This window comes from Contarinia nasturtii, unplaced genomic scaffold, assembly GCF_009176525.2.
Source record: "Contarinia nasturtii isolate CC-2019 unplaced genomic scaffold, AAFC_CNas_1.1 Cnas_scaffold_6106, whole genome shotgun sequence".
Taxonomy (NCBI): Eukaryota; Metazoa; Arthropoda; class Insecta; order Diptera; family Cecidomyiidae; genus Contarinia; species Contarinia nasturtii.
The window spans coordinates 1-18,717 of record NW_022203364.1 but is presented as its reverse complement, the minus strand read 5'-3'; the positions used below and the strand labels follow the sequence as shown (position 1 = coordinate 18,717).

The window sequence follows — 18,717 nt, the reverse complement described above, 5'->3', positions numbered from 1 at the left end:
ACGGCTACGGCGTCATAAAATAGACGTCTCGAAGACCACGCTCAAAATAAGATTGAATGTTGCCGGTGTTCATTATCGCAGTACAGTGAAGAAATCACTTTTGACAGAAAACCAGAAGAAAAACGCATTGACTGGGCAAACCAAAATTCAACAAGAGATTGGATCGAAGAATATATACACTGACGAGTCATTCTTTTGGCTGGTGAATAGCACTACCCATGCCTAGTCTAGAGCCGAAAAGAGAGTGGTCGTTCGCACGGTAAAGCATCTGAAAAGGGTGCATGTTTATGGTTGCTTCTGTGAAGCTGGTTTTGGAAAGTTGACCATATTCACGGGCATTCTAAACGCTGTGAGGATGAACCAACTTTATTCGTCGACACTGTTACCCACTGCCAAGAAGTTCTATGGCAACGGCAATTCGAATTGGCTTCTATTAAAAGACAACGATCCAAAACACAAAAGTCGTCTCAGCACCGCTGGAAGGAGGAAAATGACATTAAACAAATGAACTGGCCACCACAATCACCCGATTGCAATCAGATCGAAAATGTTTGGGCCATTATTAAGGCAAGGCTTCGTGGTAAAACACACCGCAATTTGAAGCAGTTCAGTTCATTCATTCAACGACAGTGGAAAGGTTTTCGACGCGAATATGCTGAAAATTTGAGCAAAAGTATGCCAAATAGATGTGCCCGTGTGATCGAGCATGACAGTGACTGGATTAAATATTGATTGTGTGCGTCGTAGCTTAGAAGTCAAATAAAAATTATATAAAATAAGTTTGTACAACTTGTGAGTTTTAATATGAAAAATCGATGGCTTTATATAATGAGACATACTGTACATGGTAGTTGAATTTTTAAATTACATTTATGTATGTGAATGACGATATTGTTTAATTTTTTCAGGTGTCTCTACAATTACCTACTTTACTGGTGGACACATAGCATATTGTCATTTTGCCACATTCGGATTATTTCTGTCCATTATAACAGCTCTTATTTTTGGAAGTTATCATGTGTGGCGCATTTGTATGACAGATAGTACACGTAAAAGTAGTCGACATTCTGTACGACAACGGTAAGCATATTATTTTATTTTGTTCGAGATTAAGTTAAAAAGTACACTTTCCCAATGAATTCTTGAATTTTATAAATTCTCAGATCAGGTGAAACGATCATTATGACGACTACGCGATCATCACCAACGGAGGATGAAATACCTTCTGGATACTGGATTCCAGCTGCATTCACTTCAGGCTTTTTTGTTCTTTATTCATTGATATTTACCATAGTTTACATAGACGGTGCGTGGACATCTTGCCGTCAATATCGGAATGAATTAATCAAGTATATGCATGCTACAGGAAATTTAGGTATTTCCATAATTCCTTCATAGCTCAATTTTCATATTTCGAATAAATATGTTTTGTTCTTTTTAGTCGCTGCTGTACAAGGTCGAATCAGTTGTAGTGCTGTTTTTGATTTTATGTAAGATTTTCAAATCATTTTTTTTATTTGAAAACATTTATAATAATAAACATATACTTATTCTATTACCAGGGACTTTTTATTTTCCGATGTTAGCTTCGATAGACGAAGAATCGATCGTATTGATACATCGTGGTGTTTGAATTTAGGAATTCTATCATCTATTGGAACATTTATTCTATGGTGTTCCGTTTTTTTCATAAACATAGTGCAAGCACGAAGTACAAATAGGTTAAGAGAATAATTATACTATATATCATTTTTATTCGCTAAAATGAAACTTTAATTTGAAATAAATTGAACAAGATTTTTCGTTTTTACTACATTTCACCATCCTGAATTTGCAATAAAATCTTATGAGGTTTAGATTTTATAAGAACTGTTTATTCTTTCCATTTGATGTCATTATTGAATATGCACAAAAAAGCCCAGAAATTGTCAATCCCATGGCTCCTCCAACAGCACAACGCCTAAGACCAGCTGTGGACTTATATAAAAGACCAGTTGAAGTACCAGCCAACACTGTATTTGTTTCATCATCTTTTCCACGTACAAATTGTAAAAGAACTCCAAACACAGAATATATAACAGTAATTGAACCCAATGAATTTCCAGTTGCTGAACCTTGTTTCATAATATGGTTTAGGAGCCTGCAGTTAGAAGTTGTATAATTTGAATTGTACTGATATTCAATGCGCACGTAAAAAAAGTTAAATTGGACTAATACTCACTGTGTACGTCTTAATTTACCGGACTGATTTGCCATACTAGTTGCCGCAATACCATTATATAGTCCAACCATGCCTCCTAAACCAGCTCCAATCTATCTTCACAATGGTGTTCATATTTTATTTGATGAAATTGTTTTGTTATTTATAAAAATTCTAAATGAAACTTGCCATGACTGCAGAACCAATTTGTGAAAACGCTAACTCAAAGCGTCCGCGCTGTTGTTTTCCCGCACCTTCCGGGAAAATAAATTCAGGCTGGGTTTGTTGTGAAAATACACGTGGATCGTAGTTGAGATACGGTGAGAAAGATGCAACTGATGACTGTTGACGAACATATTGATCCGTAGAACTTTTTTCTAAAGATTTTTTTTTTGATAAATACATTCATTTTCCTAATAACTTTTTTTTGCTTACCCCCGGACTTAATATTAAGTGGTTGACTCAAGTAATCTTCTTTCATTGTTGAATTTAAATTAATTTAACAAAATGCTTGAATACACAATTTCACAAATTAAGCATGAAAATTATTTTATCAATAAGTGTGGTTTTGTCTGTCAAACTTTCTTTAACCCAAGTCTAGTAGAAGTACGTACAAGAAGTATTTAAGTATTTTGTATACTTTAAAATTTTGAATTCGCGAATATGGTATGTGATTATATTTTAATAATGATTATAATTAAATAATAATGATTATAATAAGATTTTTCAAATTTAAATTTCATAAATAATCTTCAGATTGAAAGCCATCGATATCTATTTTTTTATAGCGTCGTAAGAAATAACCGTTTTATGTATATGAATATACCAAAATTACGCATATGCACACTACTTTCCATTCAAAAAGAAAAATAAAGAATATGAGTGAAACCGAAATAATTCGGTAGTACTGAATCGGTTCCTGAAAATAAGAATTTGCCGAATTCGTTGATATAGTCATGTTTTTATGACCTTCCTACAGAGATTATAGAGGTAGGATTTTTGATTCTTGAAAAAATGTCAAAATCGAACCACTCTATTGAACAATCAAGGGGAAATCGTCGAGAGACAAAAATTCGGAGTTGATTTCACTTTTGAGGAAAGGTCAAATCTTCAAAAAAATATCGATATTGGAACAAAAAATTAGACTTTTATCGACTAATAACAATGATTAATTCTGTTAATGAAGAACAGACATTAAAAAATATGCTACCGAAAGCATAATGGCAGACGAAACGACCGATATTTCTGGTACGGAGCAGCTGTCAATTGGTGCTATATTTATCGATAAACAAAATAAAGAGGCTTACGTACGCAAGCTGACTTTTCCGCATGTAACTTAAATTACCGTGAAAACTTGTGAATATTATTTTCTTATCAAAATAAATAATCACACCAAGTTTAAAGAAATTTCAATCAAAAAAATAGCCTGTTCAAAGTTTCACATCATTGCGGCACCACAAAGGCATGTCTTTCATACAAATGAAATTTTTTGTGGATTTTTTTATGAAAAGTCTGTGAAAAAATTGATTGCATCTTAAAACTAACATCAGATTCGGGTTTCTCGTGCCAAAAAACCCCCCACTACACATTCTTTCAGCGTTCAAATTGAAAGAATATCATTTTAAGGCATTTTTCTCATTAAGGCCTCTTTAAAGTCTAAGTTTTACACCGATCAATCAATGTTGCTAAAAATTTGACCAGGTCTATTCTTCGTAGTTTCTCAATCATCCCGTGAAGTCAGATTTTGAATTTCATATCTGAGCACGAAACCATCGTGTCACCAAAATGGTTGAAAAATGATCAAAAAATGTATGGATGTGGGTACTCCATTCGGACCAAAAAAATTACACCGGTCAACCACTATTGCTCAAAAACTAATCAGCACGTCTCCTAGTAGTCCCAAATCATCCTGTAAAGTCAGAATTTGAATTGAGTTTTCGGAAGAAGATTTGTCGTGTTAACAAATTTTGGCGCCACAGGACACAGGGCACATCACACACAGCGACGCACATTAATATGCCCCAAAATCATCTTCAATCGTCTTTTCTACATGAAATATGCATAGAAAACATGTCAGTGCAAAAAAATTTGCAAGAATAATATCCAAATAAAATTGATCTTCAATGATTCAAGTTTTGTTGCATGTTTGATGTATATTGATGTACGCATTTGTGAATACTTGCAGGAAACACGAAGAGCCTTCAAACTATATTGAACCGCTACAAAACCAATATTTATTATATTTATAGACGAAGTTCTGGGAAAATTCACATCAGATCCAAGAAAAATGTATTGGAATAATTGTTACTTTTCCACACACACCTAGTGTGTAAGGTAATGTATTGAAATCGGTCGAAAAATTAACACCCATCAAAAATGTGTTTTCTGGGTGTTTTCGGGGCCAGGAAACACGAATCTAGCGTTTTTTTGATGTCCGGATGTATGTGCGTACCTTGTACGCTGTACGCTGTACGCAAAAATTTGTTAACACGAAAACTTTCAAACAAGAAAAAAAAATCAAAATCTGACTTCGCAGGAATAGAAACCATTAGATTTTGAGCGACAATTTTCCTTTCAAAAGTGATATTTAATGTATTCTTAAACACTCAAAAATATGTATTGGGGGTTTTTGGGTACGAGAAAACCGAATATGACGTTAGTTTTGAGATACAAATATATTTCGACACACTTTTCATACAAAAATGTCAAAAAAAATGGATTTTTGTATGAAAGCCATGCCTACTCTCAGAAAACTCAGATGTTAAAATTAAAAGTAATCAAAGCAAAATGCCATTTTAACATGAGGCTATTTCTTCACATGGTAAAATGCCATTTTACATTTCTTTGTGAGTAAAACGGAATTTTAACATGTGACAAAATATCTCCATGCTAAAATGGCATTTTGTCGTCATTTTAACATGAGGCTTTTTTTTCACATGTTAAAAAACCGCTTTAACCGCAAAGAAATGTGTTGCGGCCCTTGCGGGTAAAGCGGTATTTTAACATCTGAGTTTTCTGTGAGTGTATGATATCGTAATGAACTGAAACTTTGCTAAGGTTTCTATTCCTCGGCACCCCCAATCATCCTGTGAAGTCAGATTTTGAATTACTTTTCTGGTTTGAAAGTTATCGTGTTAACAAATTTTTGCGTACAGCGTACAGGGTACCACGCACATACATTCGGACATAGCAAAAACGCTAGATTCGTGTTCCCTAACCCCTAAAACACCCAGAAAACATGTTTTTTGAAGGTGTTAATTTTTCGACCGATTCCACACTAGGTGCGTGCGGAAAAGGAAAACTGGATGAATTGAAAATATAAATGAAATTATTTAAATATTATTTATATCTTTCAAAACTGCTTGTATGAGGCAACACATTTAGGGAAAGTAGTAGGAATAAAGATGGTGCGAGCAAAGCGAGTAAAATTTTGTTTCACGGTTTTGGAGTTTCTTCACAAAATAAAAAAAATCATTTTTTTCTTGAGATGATAGAGGGGTTTGGACCCCTAGGATACGCTCCTGATAAGTGGCATTCAAATTGAAAGAGTCTTTGTAATAAGTGACTTGGGAGCGTTGCTTGTTGTGCAAATGAATCGCTAAAGAGAATGAACTGGAACAGTTACAGGCTTACGGAATAAAAACAAAGACTGCTATTCCTACAAATGATATCGCTTGAAGAGAGACGATATTTATTTAATTTATTTAGAAGTAAAGAAGCCATAAGAAAAACATAGGCAATAACTAAAACGATAAAAAATAAAATTCGCATATAGTTGGCGCTGCATTCTATGCAAACATGTTTTCCGTTGCAACGGACTAAGTGGAAAGTATACGCTTATTACATAGAATGTAGCGCCAACTATACGTGAATTTTATTTTTTTATCATTTTGGGCAGTAATTTTATCGCTTCTTTATCAACAGTAAAACTGAGAATTAAATAAAGTTTATTATTAAAAGTTTAAAAAACAAAATAGATGATATTGAAAACATAAATAAAATTAATTGTTATTATATAATATTATTATTTATCTCTTTCAAAACTACTTGATGTAAGAATCTAATTATATTGTATTTATTAAAATTATTTTAATTAAACCACCAAGGCGAAGAAACGTTGCTCTTATCGATTATAATAATAATTATTATTATTATTTTTGAAAAAATTGGCAAAGGAAATTTAATCGAAATGAATTGTTGCTAAAAACGGTTTTATTATTCAATCATTATACCAATCTAAGAACAGTAAAGTAAATGACATTACAATCAGGAAGAATAACACCCAAACTCGAAGTCCGGCATTACGTTGAATAGCTTGCTTTATTTGTTCATTTGCATCCTTTATATTTTCCGTAGCACCTATTACAACATTGCCAATTCTTTCAATATCATACTTTTGTACGGTAACCTGGAAGTGAACAATTTTTTTTAAAAATAAATTTTAGATAAATAGAAAACAAATTTAAAGAAAACAATTTGTTTACCTTTTCTGTGAAAATTTCTTGTAACCTGGCTATTCCAAAAACATTCTTTTCAATTTGATCCACTTCGTCTGAAAGACCTTTTAGATCATTCAGCAGTTGCGTATTCTCTGATTCGAGCAATTGTATATCATCAGAGGTCATATTATCATAGTCAATGTTAAATTTGTCTGATTGATCTTCATCTATTGCAACATCATTTGATTGACTTGTGTTTTGATTTCTATTATCCAACAAAACATCCCTTTTTATACAAGCGCCATCGGAACTGGTATTTGATTCTAACTTCAGTAATCTGTATGTTTCCAGTTCATGTTGTATGCGGTTTTCTTTCTGTTTATTGTGCATATTAAATACATCTCGCAGATAGTTAGCTAAAATATCAAGTATCGCTAACTGATGTGTGAGTACCTGTTGTTTGTAATAGGCTCTCTCTTTAAGGCACGAAACTTTTAAATCGCTTAAATATTGATTACAAAGTATAATGATTTTTTCAGATTCTTTATCGATAATATTCCTTTCATCGTCTGTCATTTGAATTGAAGATTTGAGATGAAAACCAAATCGCATGTAAGCTGCTCGATTTTCAACTAAAAGATCTCGAAGTTGAGTTATTTGATATCGAATGTCATTCGCTTTAATTGAAAACTCATCTCTAGCTTTAACTTTCAATATTCGTGTTTTATCAGCAAACACCGCAGTTTTATTACGTAAACGAACAGTTTTTACACTAGCTTTGAATAATTGAGTTAAATCCATTCCAAAATCCTAATCGAAATAAAATTTAAAAATAATCTACGAAACAGTGTTTTTACAGATGAAACGTATACAAATGTCAAACAAGTACTTAACTATAGAAAAAAAAAATGTGTGATGTGTAAAAAATTGTATATATTGATTATGTCCAAATAGTGAATATAAAATAATTCAATATGCCACAAACATGAATATTAGATACTTTATCATTTGAAATGAATGTTATTTCTATATTTTCCTAATATGTATTATAATTAGAATCAAATTATTTAAAATACAAAATTCGGGCAGATAATCAAATGTCTTCGATGACATTTCGGGAAAAATATGCAGAGTACGAAATATACACACCAACATGTAACAAATACATATACATGTCATTGAAAAACCGGCCATTACAAAAAATGTCACGACGCTCTGAAAAAGCGTCTGATAAATTTGTGTTTTTTGCCAACGAAAGTTATTTTATTATCCGTTCTCAATTTCTCTTATCTTCAAAATAATATTCAAATTTTGTTATTAAAAGTAAAAAGAGAAAAAAATGTAAGATTCCAATTTAAGATTGAAAAATCAATAATTTCATTTCATTTTATTTTAAGGGCTAATCGAATCCGGTCGGAATCACCATCATCTGTGAAATCGAAAGAAAAAGACAGATCTCGCAATAGTGCACGTAATCGAGACACTAAACGCCGTGGATCAGTATCAAGCAGCAGTGGAAGGTAAATTGAATGCGAATATCCGATATAATTTAAAAACTGACGCTTTTATAAAATTATATGCATATTTATTTCTTAGTGTCTTTTAATTTTTGGTATCTTTTTGTAGCAAAATAAATTAGATATATGATTTTTCAAATTATGCTAAAATTGTTTAAAATTTAAAAAAATATTTCGTTATTTAGCTCTTCGGATAGTAGCTCATCATCTGGGTCTCGTTCAAGCTCCACAAGCTCATCATCTTCATCAAGTTCAAGTTCCTCGTCGTCATCAAGCGATCATCGTGATAAGCGAGTAACATCCAATCGAAGTCGTAGTGGTTCTGAACGAAGCGCTGGTAATTTAAAAACTCTTTTTATTCTTTCATATTAATTATTAGAAGCATCTGAAAGTATAATTATTTCATATGTTATGGAAATCAGGTTCTAAAGATAGAGCAAGATCTAAAGCACGTAAAAGTGTGGATAGAGATCCAAAAAAGCAGAAGGATCAATCGGCTTCACGTTCATCTCATTCCCGCAGCCGTTCCCGATCGAGATCACTTCGAAAGAAACGCGAGCGATCACAAACACCCAAAACAACTAAAATTGGTCCACGCATCCATTTGGGACGTCTTACACGCAATGTTACAAAAGATCATGTTCATGAAATCTTTAGTAATTACGGTATGTAATATTGATTATTTTTCTTCAGCCATATATGCTCAAAACAAGATTTCAATAATATTTCATTAAACATGTAGGAACCATCAAGTTCATAGAATTCCCTCTTGACCGTTTTCATCAAAAACATGGCCGTGGGTTTGCTTACGTTGAATATACCAACTCCGAAGATGCTGAAAATGCAATGAAACATATGGATGGTGGTCAGATCGATGGACAAGAAGTTACAGTAGCTCCGATACTAATGCCCAAACCAAGACCGCAGCCAATGCGACGTATGTCTCCGATGAGACGTGTATGGAGAAGATCGCCACAAAGATTCCGAAGAGGAGGTCGATCACCACCACGAAGAAGAAATTCGAGGCGTCGATCTCGTTCTCCAGTTCGTCGTCGTCGTAGATCTAATAGTTCGGATAGCTCCCGTTGATATAATCTGACTTGCTTCAAAAAATGTTAACACTTTCAAATTGAACTTTTGGTATTAGATCTACAGATAACAGAAGCGAAAAAGAATAAAAATATTTTAGACCATTTACATTTTTTTTCGAAATATATCCAATGGTAAGATAAATCAAAAATGATGTCACTGTATATCTCTCTTTTCTTCCAAATAATATTTAAACAAGTAGTTTTGTTCTTACAACATATGAAAAAAAAAAATCATTTTCAGCTATTATTTGGAACAAAACGACAGTTATTTTTTCACGGCAACAATATTCAATAAACATTCATTTTGGTCTGTCTGTATGTTTTTACATTATTTTGATGAAAAATGATTCCGATGATGAAAATTTCGCCCATCAAATTCTTGTAACTTTTGATTTTTAGAACATACAATGAATAAATAAATCAGCACTTCTTATTTCTGACTATCTTAATTTTTACATTTGAACTTATATGACTTTTTTATATGTTTTTTTCTTTAGAAAATATGATTTCAATTTTTTTTCAGGGTCTTCATTTTACACTGATTACTTCGGTTACCCGTTCAACGCTTTTCGATATACCTATTAGAAGGAGAGATTAGACAACATTTGAGCCAATTAATTATACGCTTACTACATTCAATGATTATTATACAAAAGATATACAGTGATACAAACTGTTATACTACTACATGGATCAATAAGTCTTTAGAATCGGACACTAGATGGCGACACAAGTAAATATCCATCTCATTTTTAGAAAGAGCCATCCTTCAAACCTCCAAATATGAAATTTGAGCCAAATCCGTTCACTGACTCAGAAGTTACAGCACTTAATCGAACATAGCCTCAAAATGGGTCCAAATTCTCCATTTCATCTCTTTATCTCAAGGAGTGGACTGAATGTTAAAACTATTTCTGCACCAGAGGATAGATAAAGGTCCCACCAGTCCACACCAGAAATATGAAATTCATACGTTTTCTACTTCGTGAAATATTGCCATCATTTGTATGGCTCCCGAGATGATTTTTGGTCACATTACTGAAGTGTATATTTTCTCAATAAAAACAGTATTTCCTTGATTCAAAAAGTTCAAAAATGACATGGATTATTCTTTTGGCATTGCTTCGTCCCATTCAAGATTATAAAGCAATATTTGGAACAATGCACTTCCAAAGAATACGAGCTACAACCAAAAATGTGATTTTTTGACCTTTTGGGGTTATGTCAATATTTGGTGACGGTCGAGATGATCCATTGTCTCATAATGCACTTTATGGGTTCAATGAGACATCATCAGTTAACAATCAATAAAAATACCAACTTGATTAATGCAAAAAATCCTTGCGACATCGCTAGAAAGTTGAAACTTGATTTCACTTCGGGCAAATACATAAACTCAGAATGAGTGAATTTTTTTTACCCAAATGTTGGAGCAATACTTTTCCAAAACTATTCTACGGAATTCTTGGGATCTACTCTAGATTATTCACGCGAATAGTGCACACTTTCATGGAGATATATTGGATTCATTCAAACATCTCTTCAAAAACTGCCATTTCGAGGCGTCCATTTTCCCCGTCTGTACGACCACATGTAAATTCAATAGACTACTTCTAAATGGCCCCAATCGATTGTTGAGAGTCCAAGAAATACCAGCAAGCTCAGTTTTGGTTTCACTGATGGGCATAACAAATGAAAATTTATAGTTGTTCAATAAATGAATTTTTGTTTTTTTGCATTTCAACAAAAACCTGGAGGTTGGTCTGTTTCAAGAGTTGTAACTTCTGAGTCAGTAAACGGATTTGGCTCAAATTTCATATTTGGAGGTTTGAAGGATGGCCCTTTCTAAAAATGAGATGGATATTTACTTGTGTCGCCATCTAGTGTCCGATTCTAAAGACTTATTGATCCATGTAGTAATTTAATTGATTTAGAAGTAAATTTATCGGCAGTTAAACTGAGCATTGAAAAATATTTAAAACAAAGCAGATGAAAAAGAAATCTCATTTGTTGTGCGACACATTCCGTATACCTTCGTTGTGCGTATGGTTCTGGCCAGACCCCCATACATTTTATATGAAAAGTGACGCAATTTATAATCTGTTACCAGTAAAAATCCACGGGTTTGGAAAAATATTTGCTTCAAGATACTGTATGTGGTAGATGGGTCCAAGACAAAAAAAAAGTTCCCCAGATTGATATGGGACTAGATATGACCCTTGGTAGTTCCAAGAACCCCAATATTCAGGTGAATATGACATGAATATTTCTGAATATTAAAGCAAAAAACTATCAATCGATTTTTCTCTCTTTTCCGATGGGAAAATCGCAAAAATAACGAAATTGCCAAAATAACGAGGACTCAACTTCCAGAACACTTTGGACCAGGTCGGATCCACCTACTCCACAAGATTCACTTCCAGCTCTTTTATATATCTACACTTATAATATTGTATGAGATGAAGCAAATGATTCAATACCATATGATTTCCCAACTTCTAGAACACTTTGGACCAGGTCGGATCCATCTGCTCCACATGATTCACTTGTGCGCTCATATTCATATGTAATTCCCCTTTATATCCGCCATAATGGATTTATACGAATTGAGCAACACATACATACCTTCAGTATATGGTTACCCCTAATAACTGTTATAACGTTGCTCAACATACTTGTTGATACCAATGAATGCTCGTTTATGAGCGTTAGCATGAGGTTGTTAAATCACCCCTTATAGTTAATGTTACGTTCGTTGTCGTTGTCGCATACATTGATTACCGTTATGATGATCCACTTATTGTCATTTAGAAACGTTCGCTTATGCGCGTTCGTCCTGGGTCGTTAAAGTCACCCCTTTTAATAAATGCTTCGTCCGTTGTCGTTGTCGCATACGTTATGAAACTCCGCTTATTGGTATTTAGAAACGTTCGCTTATGCGCGTTCGTCTTAGGTCGTTAAAGTCACCCCTTATAATAATGCGATGATCGTTGTCGTTGTCGCATGCATTGATTACCGTTACAAGAGTCGGCCTCAGAGAATGCTTGGTGATGCGCGTTAGCGTTAAGTCGTTAAATCACCCTTCATAATAAATTCAATATGAGTTGTCGTGTCTCGTATATACTGGTTATCGTTAAGTGAATTGACTTATTGGTTTTGAAGGACGCTCGGTGTTGCGTGTTCGTATTAGATCGTAAAATCACCCCTCATATTTGTTGTTATGATCGTTGTCGTTGTCGTTGTCGCTTATATTGGTTACCGTTGTATGAATCGACTTGTCGGTATCAGAGTACGTTAGTTCATATACGTTCGAATTGGATCATTAAAGTCACCCTTTATGATAGAATCAATACCCGTTGTCGTTTCTCATCTTTGCACAGATTATTTTTTTCACAAAATGAAAATTTTGTATGGGAGGTACCCCTAATTTTGATTGAAATCTCATCAAACTTTCAGAATGTTATTTTTTTTGTGTGAAAAATAGTCTGTGCAAAGTTTCACGTCATTACGGTAGCGTAAAAGCATGGCTCCCATACAAAAATTAAATTTTTCGCGATTTTTTCAAAGAAACTCTGTTAAAAAAATTAAAAAATTTAAATTAAATTTCAAAATTATCCATGGAGATATGAAGTCAACGATTGAAATATTACGATTCGGCGCATAATACCAGAGCCACACCGCTATTTGATATACCAATTAGAAAGAGTGATTACACAAAGTTTGAACCAATTAATTATATGTTAGCAACATTCAATGATTATTATACAAAAAAAAATCCAAACAGTGATACTAATTTAATTGATTACAGTAAAACTGAGAATTGAAAAATATTTAAAACAAAATCGATGAATTTAAAACATAAATGAAATAATTTGTAATATAAATAATTATTGTTTATCTCTTTCAAAACTGCTTAATGTAAGAATTAAATTGTTATTAAATTATTTATTTAAAATTATTTTGAATAAACCACCAAGGCGAAGGAACGCTGTTCGGTGCAGTTATTATTATTATTAAAACTTAATTGTATCTCAAAATTAACCTCGGATTCGATTTTATCGTGCAAAAAAAAGACCAGTACTTATTTTTGAGTGTTTAAGTCTACATAAAGTTTGACTTTTGGACGAAAATTGGATTCTTTTTCATAGGTATCACTCCAGACATGAAATTTTTTTCCATCAACCAAAGTCGCTCAAAATCTAATGATTTCTATTCCTCGTGACCCCCAATCATCCTGTACAGTCAGATTTTAAATAACTTTCCTGGGTGGTGTGATAATCGATGGACAAATTTGGCGTACAGAGGACAACGTACGACGTACGACGTGGAACAGACCCACAACAACCATGCTCAAAACAACATGGGGTTCTCTGACCTCAGAAACGTCCAGAAAACATGTTTTTGAGGTGTCGTACATTTTGACCCATTGCAATACTTTCCCCTTACACACTAGGTGTGTGTGGAAAAGTAAAACTGCCTTACATCACTACAGTAAAAAAAGAGTAACTTCAATCAAACAGCATACTACAGATATTGCCAAAAATAGCAACAGAAACAAAGTCGAGAATTATAGTGGAGTCGCATTGCAATGCATAGTTTCAAAAATACTTCATTCAAATATACCGAGTCACATAAATAACTATTTAACAAACGTCATCGATGACAGTTAACATGGATTCATCCAGGGGAGAGCAACGGGTACAGATTTGGAGGAGCTTACTTCGCTTGAGGATGAAATCGCTAAAAAAATTGTATGATTGGATTGTTCTAAAATTTCAAACATTGTTGGCATAATATTTATGATAATTTATTTAAAAAAAAAAACATATTTATTAACCAAATATTTTCAATAAACTTTTTATGTTTAATAATTTAATTGAAGACTGCTGATCGTTTATCTCGATTTTTCTTCAGTGATAAAGTACGTGCTTTGAATGAAGCTGCATTTATCAAATGTCTTTCCAACTTTGATTGTTTAACAGTCATACTCTTTGTATCAACCACTTTTGAGCCGAGCTGTAGAATATCACGCAGAAATTCGTTTTCAGTTAAATGTGTTGTAATCCCAGGACCTATTACATCACATAATTTTTCATATTGTATTGCTATGGACCATGTACATAAATCAAGTGTTTCTTTGCCGAATCGAATTTGAATCTCTGGTGTTATATTCTCCTTCAAAAAGAAATCATTTTTATCGGTTTTTTTTTTGGAAAAAAATATTAAATTATTGTTGTTGTTGAGCATACTGTATCAGTTTATCAAATGAAAAAATAAGTGAAGAAAACTTCTTATTCTGATACAAAAATCTCAAAATTTCTTTTAAATTTGTATAAGAAGTTTTCTTCACTTATTTTTTCAAAAAATATTAACTTGAAACTTACTTCCAAATAACGTAAAACATCACGAAATGATGCCCGTTGTGCTTTGCGTTCTTTTTTAGCTCTGAATTTTTGTGAATCTTTTGCTAGTTCACTCGTCAATTCAATTAAATCGGGTACGTAAGCACACATAAACTCTTCATCGTAGACGCGACCACATTCCAAAATAATTGCAATAATCTCTCCACAAGTCATACGGACGTCAACATGAGGTGATTGGAGTAAGCCAATTAAATTCTTTATGGACCTATAAATAGAGGAATATTACCTGTTAGCTTATATAAACTTAAAAAGACTCGTAAGTTTATTAAAAACACTTTTTTGTCTTATAAATGTTTATTGTCTTTTTACAGAAACATTGTTTCGACGCTCAATGCGTCATCATCAGTTGTAGAATTTTAACTCTAGTTAAAAGACAATAAATATTTATAAGACAAAAAAGTGTTTTTAATGAACTAACGCATTCCTATTCGTTTATGTCTTATAGTCCTCAAAAAGTAAAATTATTTTATTTAAAAAGACTCATTTTCTAAAAACTAAAAATATATCTAAAAAAATAAAACTTACGATAAAACAGAGCCGTTTGTTACATATGAACAGAAATCTCCTGCCGGGATTAGAGTAGCTAATAATCCATAACCGCTTAAAGCAGAAACATGAAGTTGAGCTACATCTTCACTAACTGTTGGTGCCGTTTGATCACCTTTCAAGTAACTTCCAGCAAAAATCTGCTCAAATTGTTGCATTGTTCCTACAATATCTCCAATATTATCACTATTTAAAAAGTGTAACATTGCTATAGCTGTACAAGATATTGCTCTAACAGAATATGATGAAGTTGGATTTTGTAGTATAGATGTCAGAATTTGACATAACGTTGAAGATATTGAATCACCACCACCAAGCTGTATTGCCAAAAGAGTTGCCAGTCGTGTTGCCATATCTTGTTCAAGTCCTTTTCCACGTCGCAATGATTTTTCCACAATATCCATAATAGTAAATTTTCGATCTTCCAGAAAATCAGCAATGTGACGGTGTTGAAGTATTTCAATAATAATCTTGAGCGCTTGTATACGTGTTTGAGTGGATTTCTCTGTGGCGCTTTCAATTGCTTGTAGTAATTTTTCTTCGTATTTTTCGCTAGCAGATAACAGGTGTGTATCGTCTCCATTGTTATCATCTTCTAATGATCCACAAGAATATACGCTTGCCATATCATTTACTGAATCAGAATCTGAATGTAAATCAACGTTTACACGGGCTGCGTAAAAAGCACAAAAAAAAATCAAGAATAAATAATAAATTAATAAGTAAATATGATTAAAGAATAAAAATGTGTATTTTTTTGCGTTAATGTGTCACGAAATCTGAAAAATTTAAAGAGTTACTTTTTTCTTGGTCTCAACATATTCTGACTTAAAAAATATATGACATGTGAAAGTTTTGCATTCCACACTTCTAACTAAATTTTTCGCCAGTTTGTTTTTTAATTAAAAAAATACCTTTTCCTTTCTTTGTTTTGTTCTTGGACATCTTGAATCGGATATAGTCCCCAAAAATTTGTTGGTTTAATTTTATTCTCAGCGTTCAAAGTATATTACAGTTCTTATACAAAATGTCAATTTCACAAGTCACAATCTGTACTTAATAAATAAAAAAAATAAAACAAATTATTGGTTCAGTTGGTTGTCGAATCTATCAACACAAGTTTGTTCGGAAAATTGTTTAGTTTAATTTTTTTTCGTGTTCTAATAAAAATTGACCATAAATAATTGTAAACTATAACTTCAAATAATATTGGATGTCTCTAATTTATTTTCAGTAAAAAACCAATTCAAATCTGTGACCTTGACTTTTGTTATTACTCAAATGAACACTTTTCATTCATGATTCAAAGATTTTAATGTTTCTTTATAATTTTGTTTGAAATAAAAACTTTTAAGACTAAAAAAATAAATTATTTCACAAACAATTTTAAGTTAAGCATTTATTTAAATTATTCCTTTACTAAATTTTCGTGAAATGACACAAGAAGTCACATGATAAAACGCCTAAATCTTTTTTTGTTGTGAAATACAGAACTAATAATGTTGATTTTATTGCTTAACATCAGAAATTTCACGCCATTTGCAATGCACACTATCATGTGTTAGCACTGTTGTCATTTATATGTATTTATGAAAAAGTATATGTATGTTCCCCTTTTCATGTGAGAAAATCACCAAATCATGTGCTTTTCATGACATGTGGTATCAAAGTGTGAAGTTATCTGCATTTCATGTTTTATGCTGAACCTTACAAATGTTCACGTTCTTGGATGAAAAATACAAGGTTAAGATAAAACGTTTCTACACTGTTTGTTTATTCGATAATCAGCAAGAGAACATAACTGTAGTTTTCATGATGAACCTATATGTACGACATTTGAAAGAATTCTATTTTCTATAAAATACTATAAAAAAATATATCTGGCGTTAATTTTGCCATAAACATTATTTTTGAAACACTTTTCATACAAAAGTAAAACAAAATGGATTTTTGTATGGGAATCATGCCTGTATGGTATCGTAAGCACGTGAAACTTTGCACAGATTATTTTTTTCACAAAAAAATAACATTCGAAAAGTTTGGAGAACTTTCAGAATGTTATTTTTTACTTTTCCGCACACCTAGTGTAGGGAAGGTATTGTATTAGGCCAAAAAATTAGAGTCATCCCAAAACATGTTTTCTATGCATAATTAATGTGGAAAACACGATTAGAGATGATTTTGGGGCATATTAATGTGCGTCGCTGTGTGTGATGTGTCCTGTGTCCTGTGTCCTGTGTCCTGTGGCGTGTTGCCAAAATTTGTTAACACGATAAATCCTCTTCCAAAAACTCAATTCAAATTCTGACTTTGCAGGATGATTTGGGACTACTAGGAGACGTGCTGATTAGTTTTTGAGCAATATCTGTTGACCGGTGTAATTTTTTTTGGTCCGAATGGAGTACCCACAATCCCACATCTATACATTTTTGATCATTTCTCAACCATTTTGGTGACACGATGGTTTCGTGCTCAGACATGAAATTCAAAATGTGACTTCACGGGATGATTGGGCACTACGAGGAATAAATCTGGTCAAATTTTCAACGACATTGATTGATCGGTGTAAAACTTAGACTCTGAAGAGGCACTTATGAGAAAAATGCCTTAAAATGATATTCTTTCAATTTGAACGCTGAATGAATGTGTAGTGGGGGTTTTTTGGCACGAGAAACCCGAATCTGATGTTAGTTTTAAGATGCAATCAATTTTTCACACACTTTTCATACAAAAATCCACAAAAAGTTTCATTTTTGTATGAAAGACTTGCCTTTGTGGTACCGTAATGATCTGAAACTTTGAACAGGCTATTTTTTGGATTGAAATTTCTTTAAACTTGGTGTGATTATTTATTTTGATAAGAAAATAATATTCACAAGTTTTCACGGTAATTTAATTTACTGCAACCATACAAAGACCATGATATCAGTTTATTCCCAAAATTTCGGTTCCATGCGGAAAAGTCAGCTTGCGTACGTGAGCCTCTTTATTTGTGTAAAAAATAGTCTGTGCAGTTTCAAGTCATTACGGTAGCGTAAAAGCATGGCTCCCATACAAAAATTCAATTTTTTTGTGATTTTACTTTTCCGCACACACCTAGTGTGTAAGGTAAAGTATTGGAATAGTTCGAAAAATTAACACCCATCAAAAATGTGTTTTCTGGGTGTTTTTGGGGCCAGAGAACACGAATCTAGCGTTTTTTTGATGTCCGAATGTATGTGCGTACCCTGTACGCTGTACGCAAAAGTTTGTTAACACGATAACTTTCAAACAAGAAAAGTAATTCAAAATCTGACTTCACAGGATGATTGGGGGTGCTGTTGATACAGTGAAGTGTCATGTCTGGTGTGATGCCCATGGCCATCCATGGGAAAAATTCAATTTTTCCCCCAAAAGTGATATTTAATGTATTTTTAAACACTCAAAAATATGAAATAGGGGTTTTTGGGTACGAGAAAGCCGAATAAGACGTTAGTTTTGCGATACAAATATCACGGAGGA

The 18,717-nt window shown here is 32.9% G+C and overlaps 5 protein-coding genes across 10 annotated transcripts; 2 read left to right on the top strand and 3 right to left on the bottom strand.

Annotated features, from left to right (window-relative positions):
• Nucleotides 1-889: 889 nt before the first annotated feature.
• LOC116351708 lies at nt 890-1,820 on the top strand (the record flags this gene model as incomplete). The annotated part of the gene is made up of 4 exons (XM_031783842.1): nt 890-1,080; nt 1,164-1,375; nt 1,442-1,490; nt 1,563-1,820. Coding segments are annotated over 4 exons (624 nt in total), but the record flags the coding sequence as incomplete, so codon positions are not given.
• LOC116351707 (mitochondrial import inner membrane translocase subunit Tim23) lies at nt 1,551-2,782 on the bottom strand. Its single transcript, XM_031783841.1, has 4 exons — nt 2,636-2,782; nt 2,390-2,577; nt 2,222-2,313; nt 1,551-2,140 (listed from the first exon to the last, which is right to left on the bottom strand). Exons 1-4 carry the CDS (start codon nt 2,679-2,681, stop codon nt 1,861-1,863), a joined length of 606 nt encoding a protein of 201 aa, XP_031639701.1. The 5' UTR covers nt 2,682-2,782; the 3' UTR covers nt 1,551-1,860.
• Nucleotides 2,783-6,379: 3,597 nt separating this feature from the next.
• LOC116351709 (syntaxin-18) lies at nt 6,380-7,490 on the bottom strand. Its single transcript, XM_031783843.1, has 2 exons — nt 6,685-7,490; nt 6,380-6,608 (listed from the first exon to the last, which is right to left on the bottom strand). The coding sequence occupies exons 1-2, from the start codon at nt 7,438-7,440 to the stop codon at nt 6,420-6,422; spliced, it is 945 nt and encodes a 314-aa protein (XP_031639703.1). The 5' UTR covers nt 7,441-7,490; the 3' UTR covers nt 6,380-6,419.
• A 340-nt stretch (nt 7,491-7,830) lies between these two features.
• LOC116351710 (RNA-binding protein with serine-rich domain 1) lies at nt 7,831-9,688 on the top strand. The gene is made up of 5 exons (XM_031783844.1): nt 7,831-7,980; nt 8,037-8,159; nt 8,342-8,493; nt 8,579-8,821; nt 8,899-9,688. Coding segments are annotated over exons 1-5 (867 nt in total). The 5' UTR covers nt 7,831-7,978; the 3' UTR covers nt 9,246-9,688.
• A 4,402-nt stretch (nt 9,689-14,090) lies between these two features.
• LOC116351711 (interferon-related developmental regulator 1) lies at nt 14,091-16,751 on the bottom strand. Of its 6 annotated transcripts, none has more exons than XM_031783846.1 (5): nt 16,637-16,751; nt 16,131-16,271; nt 15,196-15,889; nt 14,632-14,875; nt 14,091-14,422 (listed from the first exon to the last, which is right to left on the bottom strand). In XM_031783846.1, the coding sequence occupies exons 2-5, from the start codon at nt 16,159-16,161 to the stop codon at nt 14,120-14,122; spliced, it is 1,272 nt and encodes a 423-aa protein (XP_031639706.1). In that variant the 5' UTR covers nt 16,162-16,271; nt 16,637-16,751; the 3' UTR covers nt 14,091-14,119. The 6 variants fall into 6 exon arrangements, with proteins under 6 accessions (XP_031639706.1, XP_031639705.1, XP_031639710.1 ...); XM_031783845.1 differs by having other exon boundaries at nt 16,131-16,266; XM_031783850.1 differs by having other exon boundaries at nt 16,131-16,266; nt 16,599-16,708.
• Nucleotides 16,752-18,717: the final 1,966 nt, after the last annotated feature.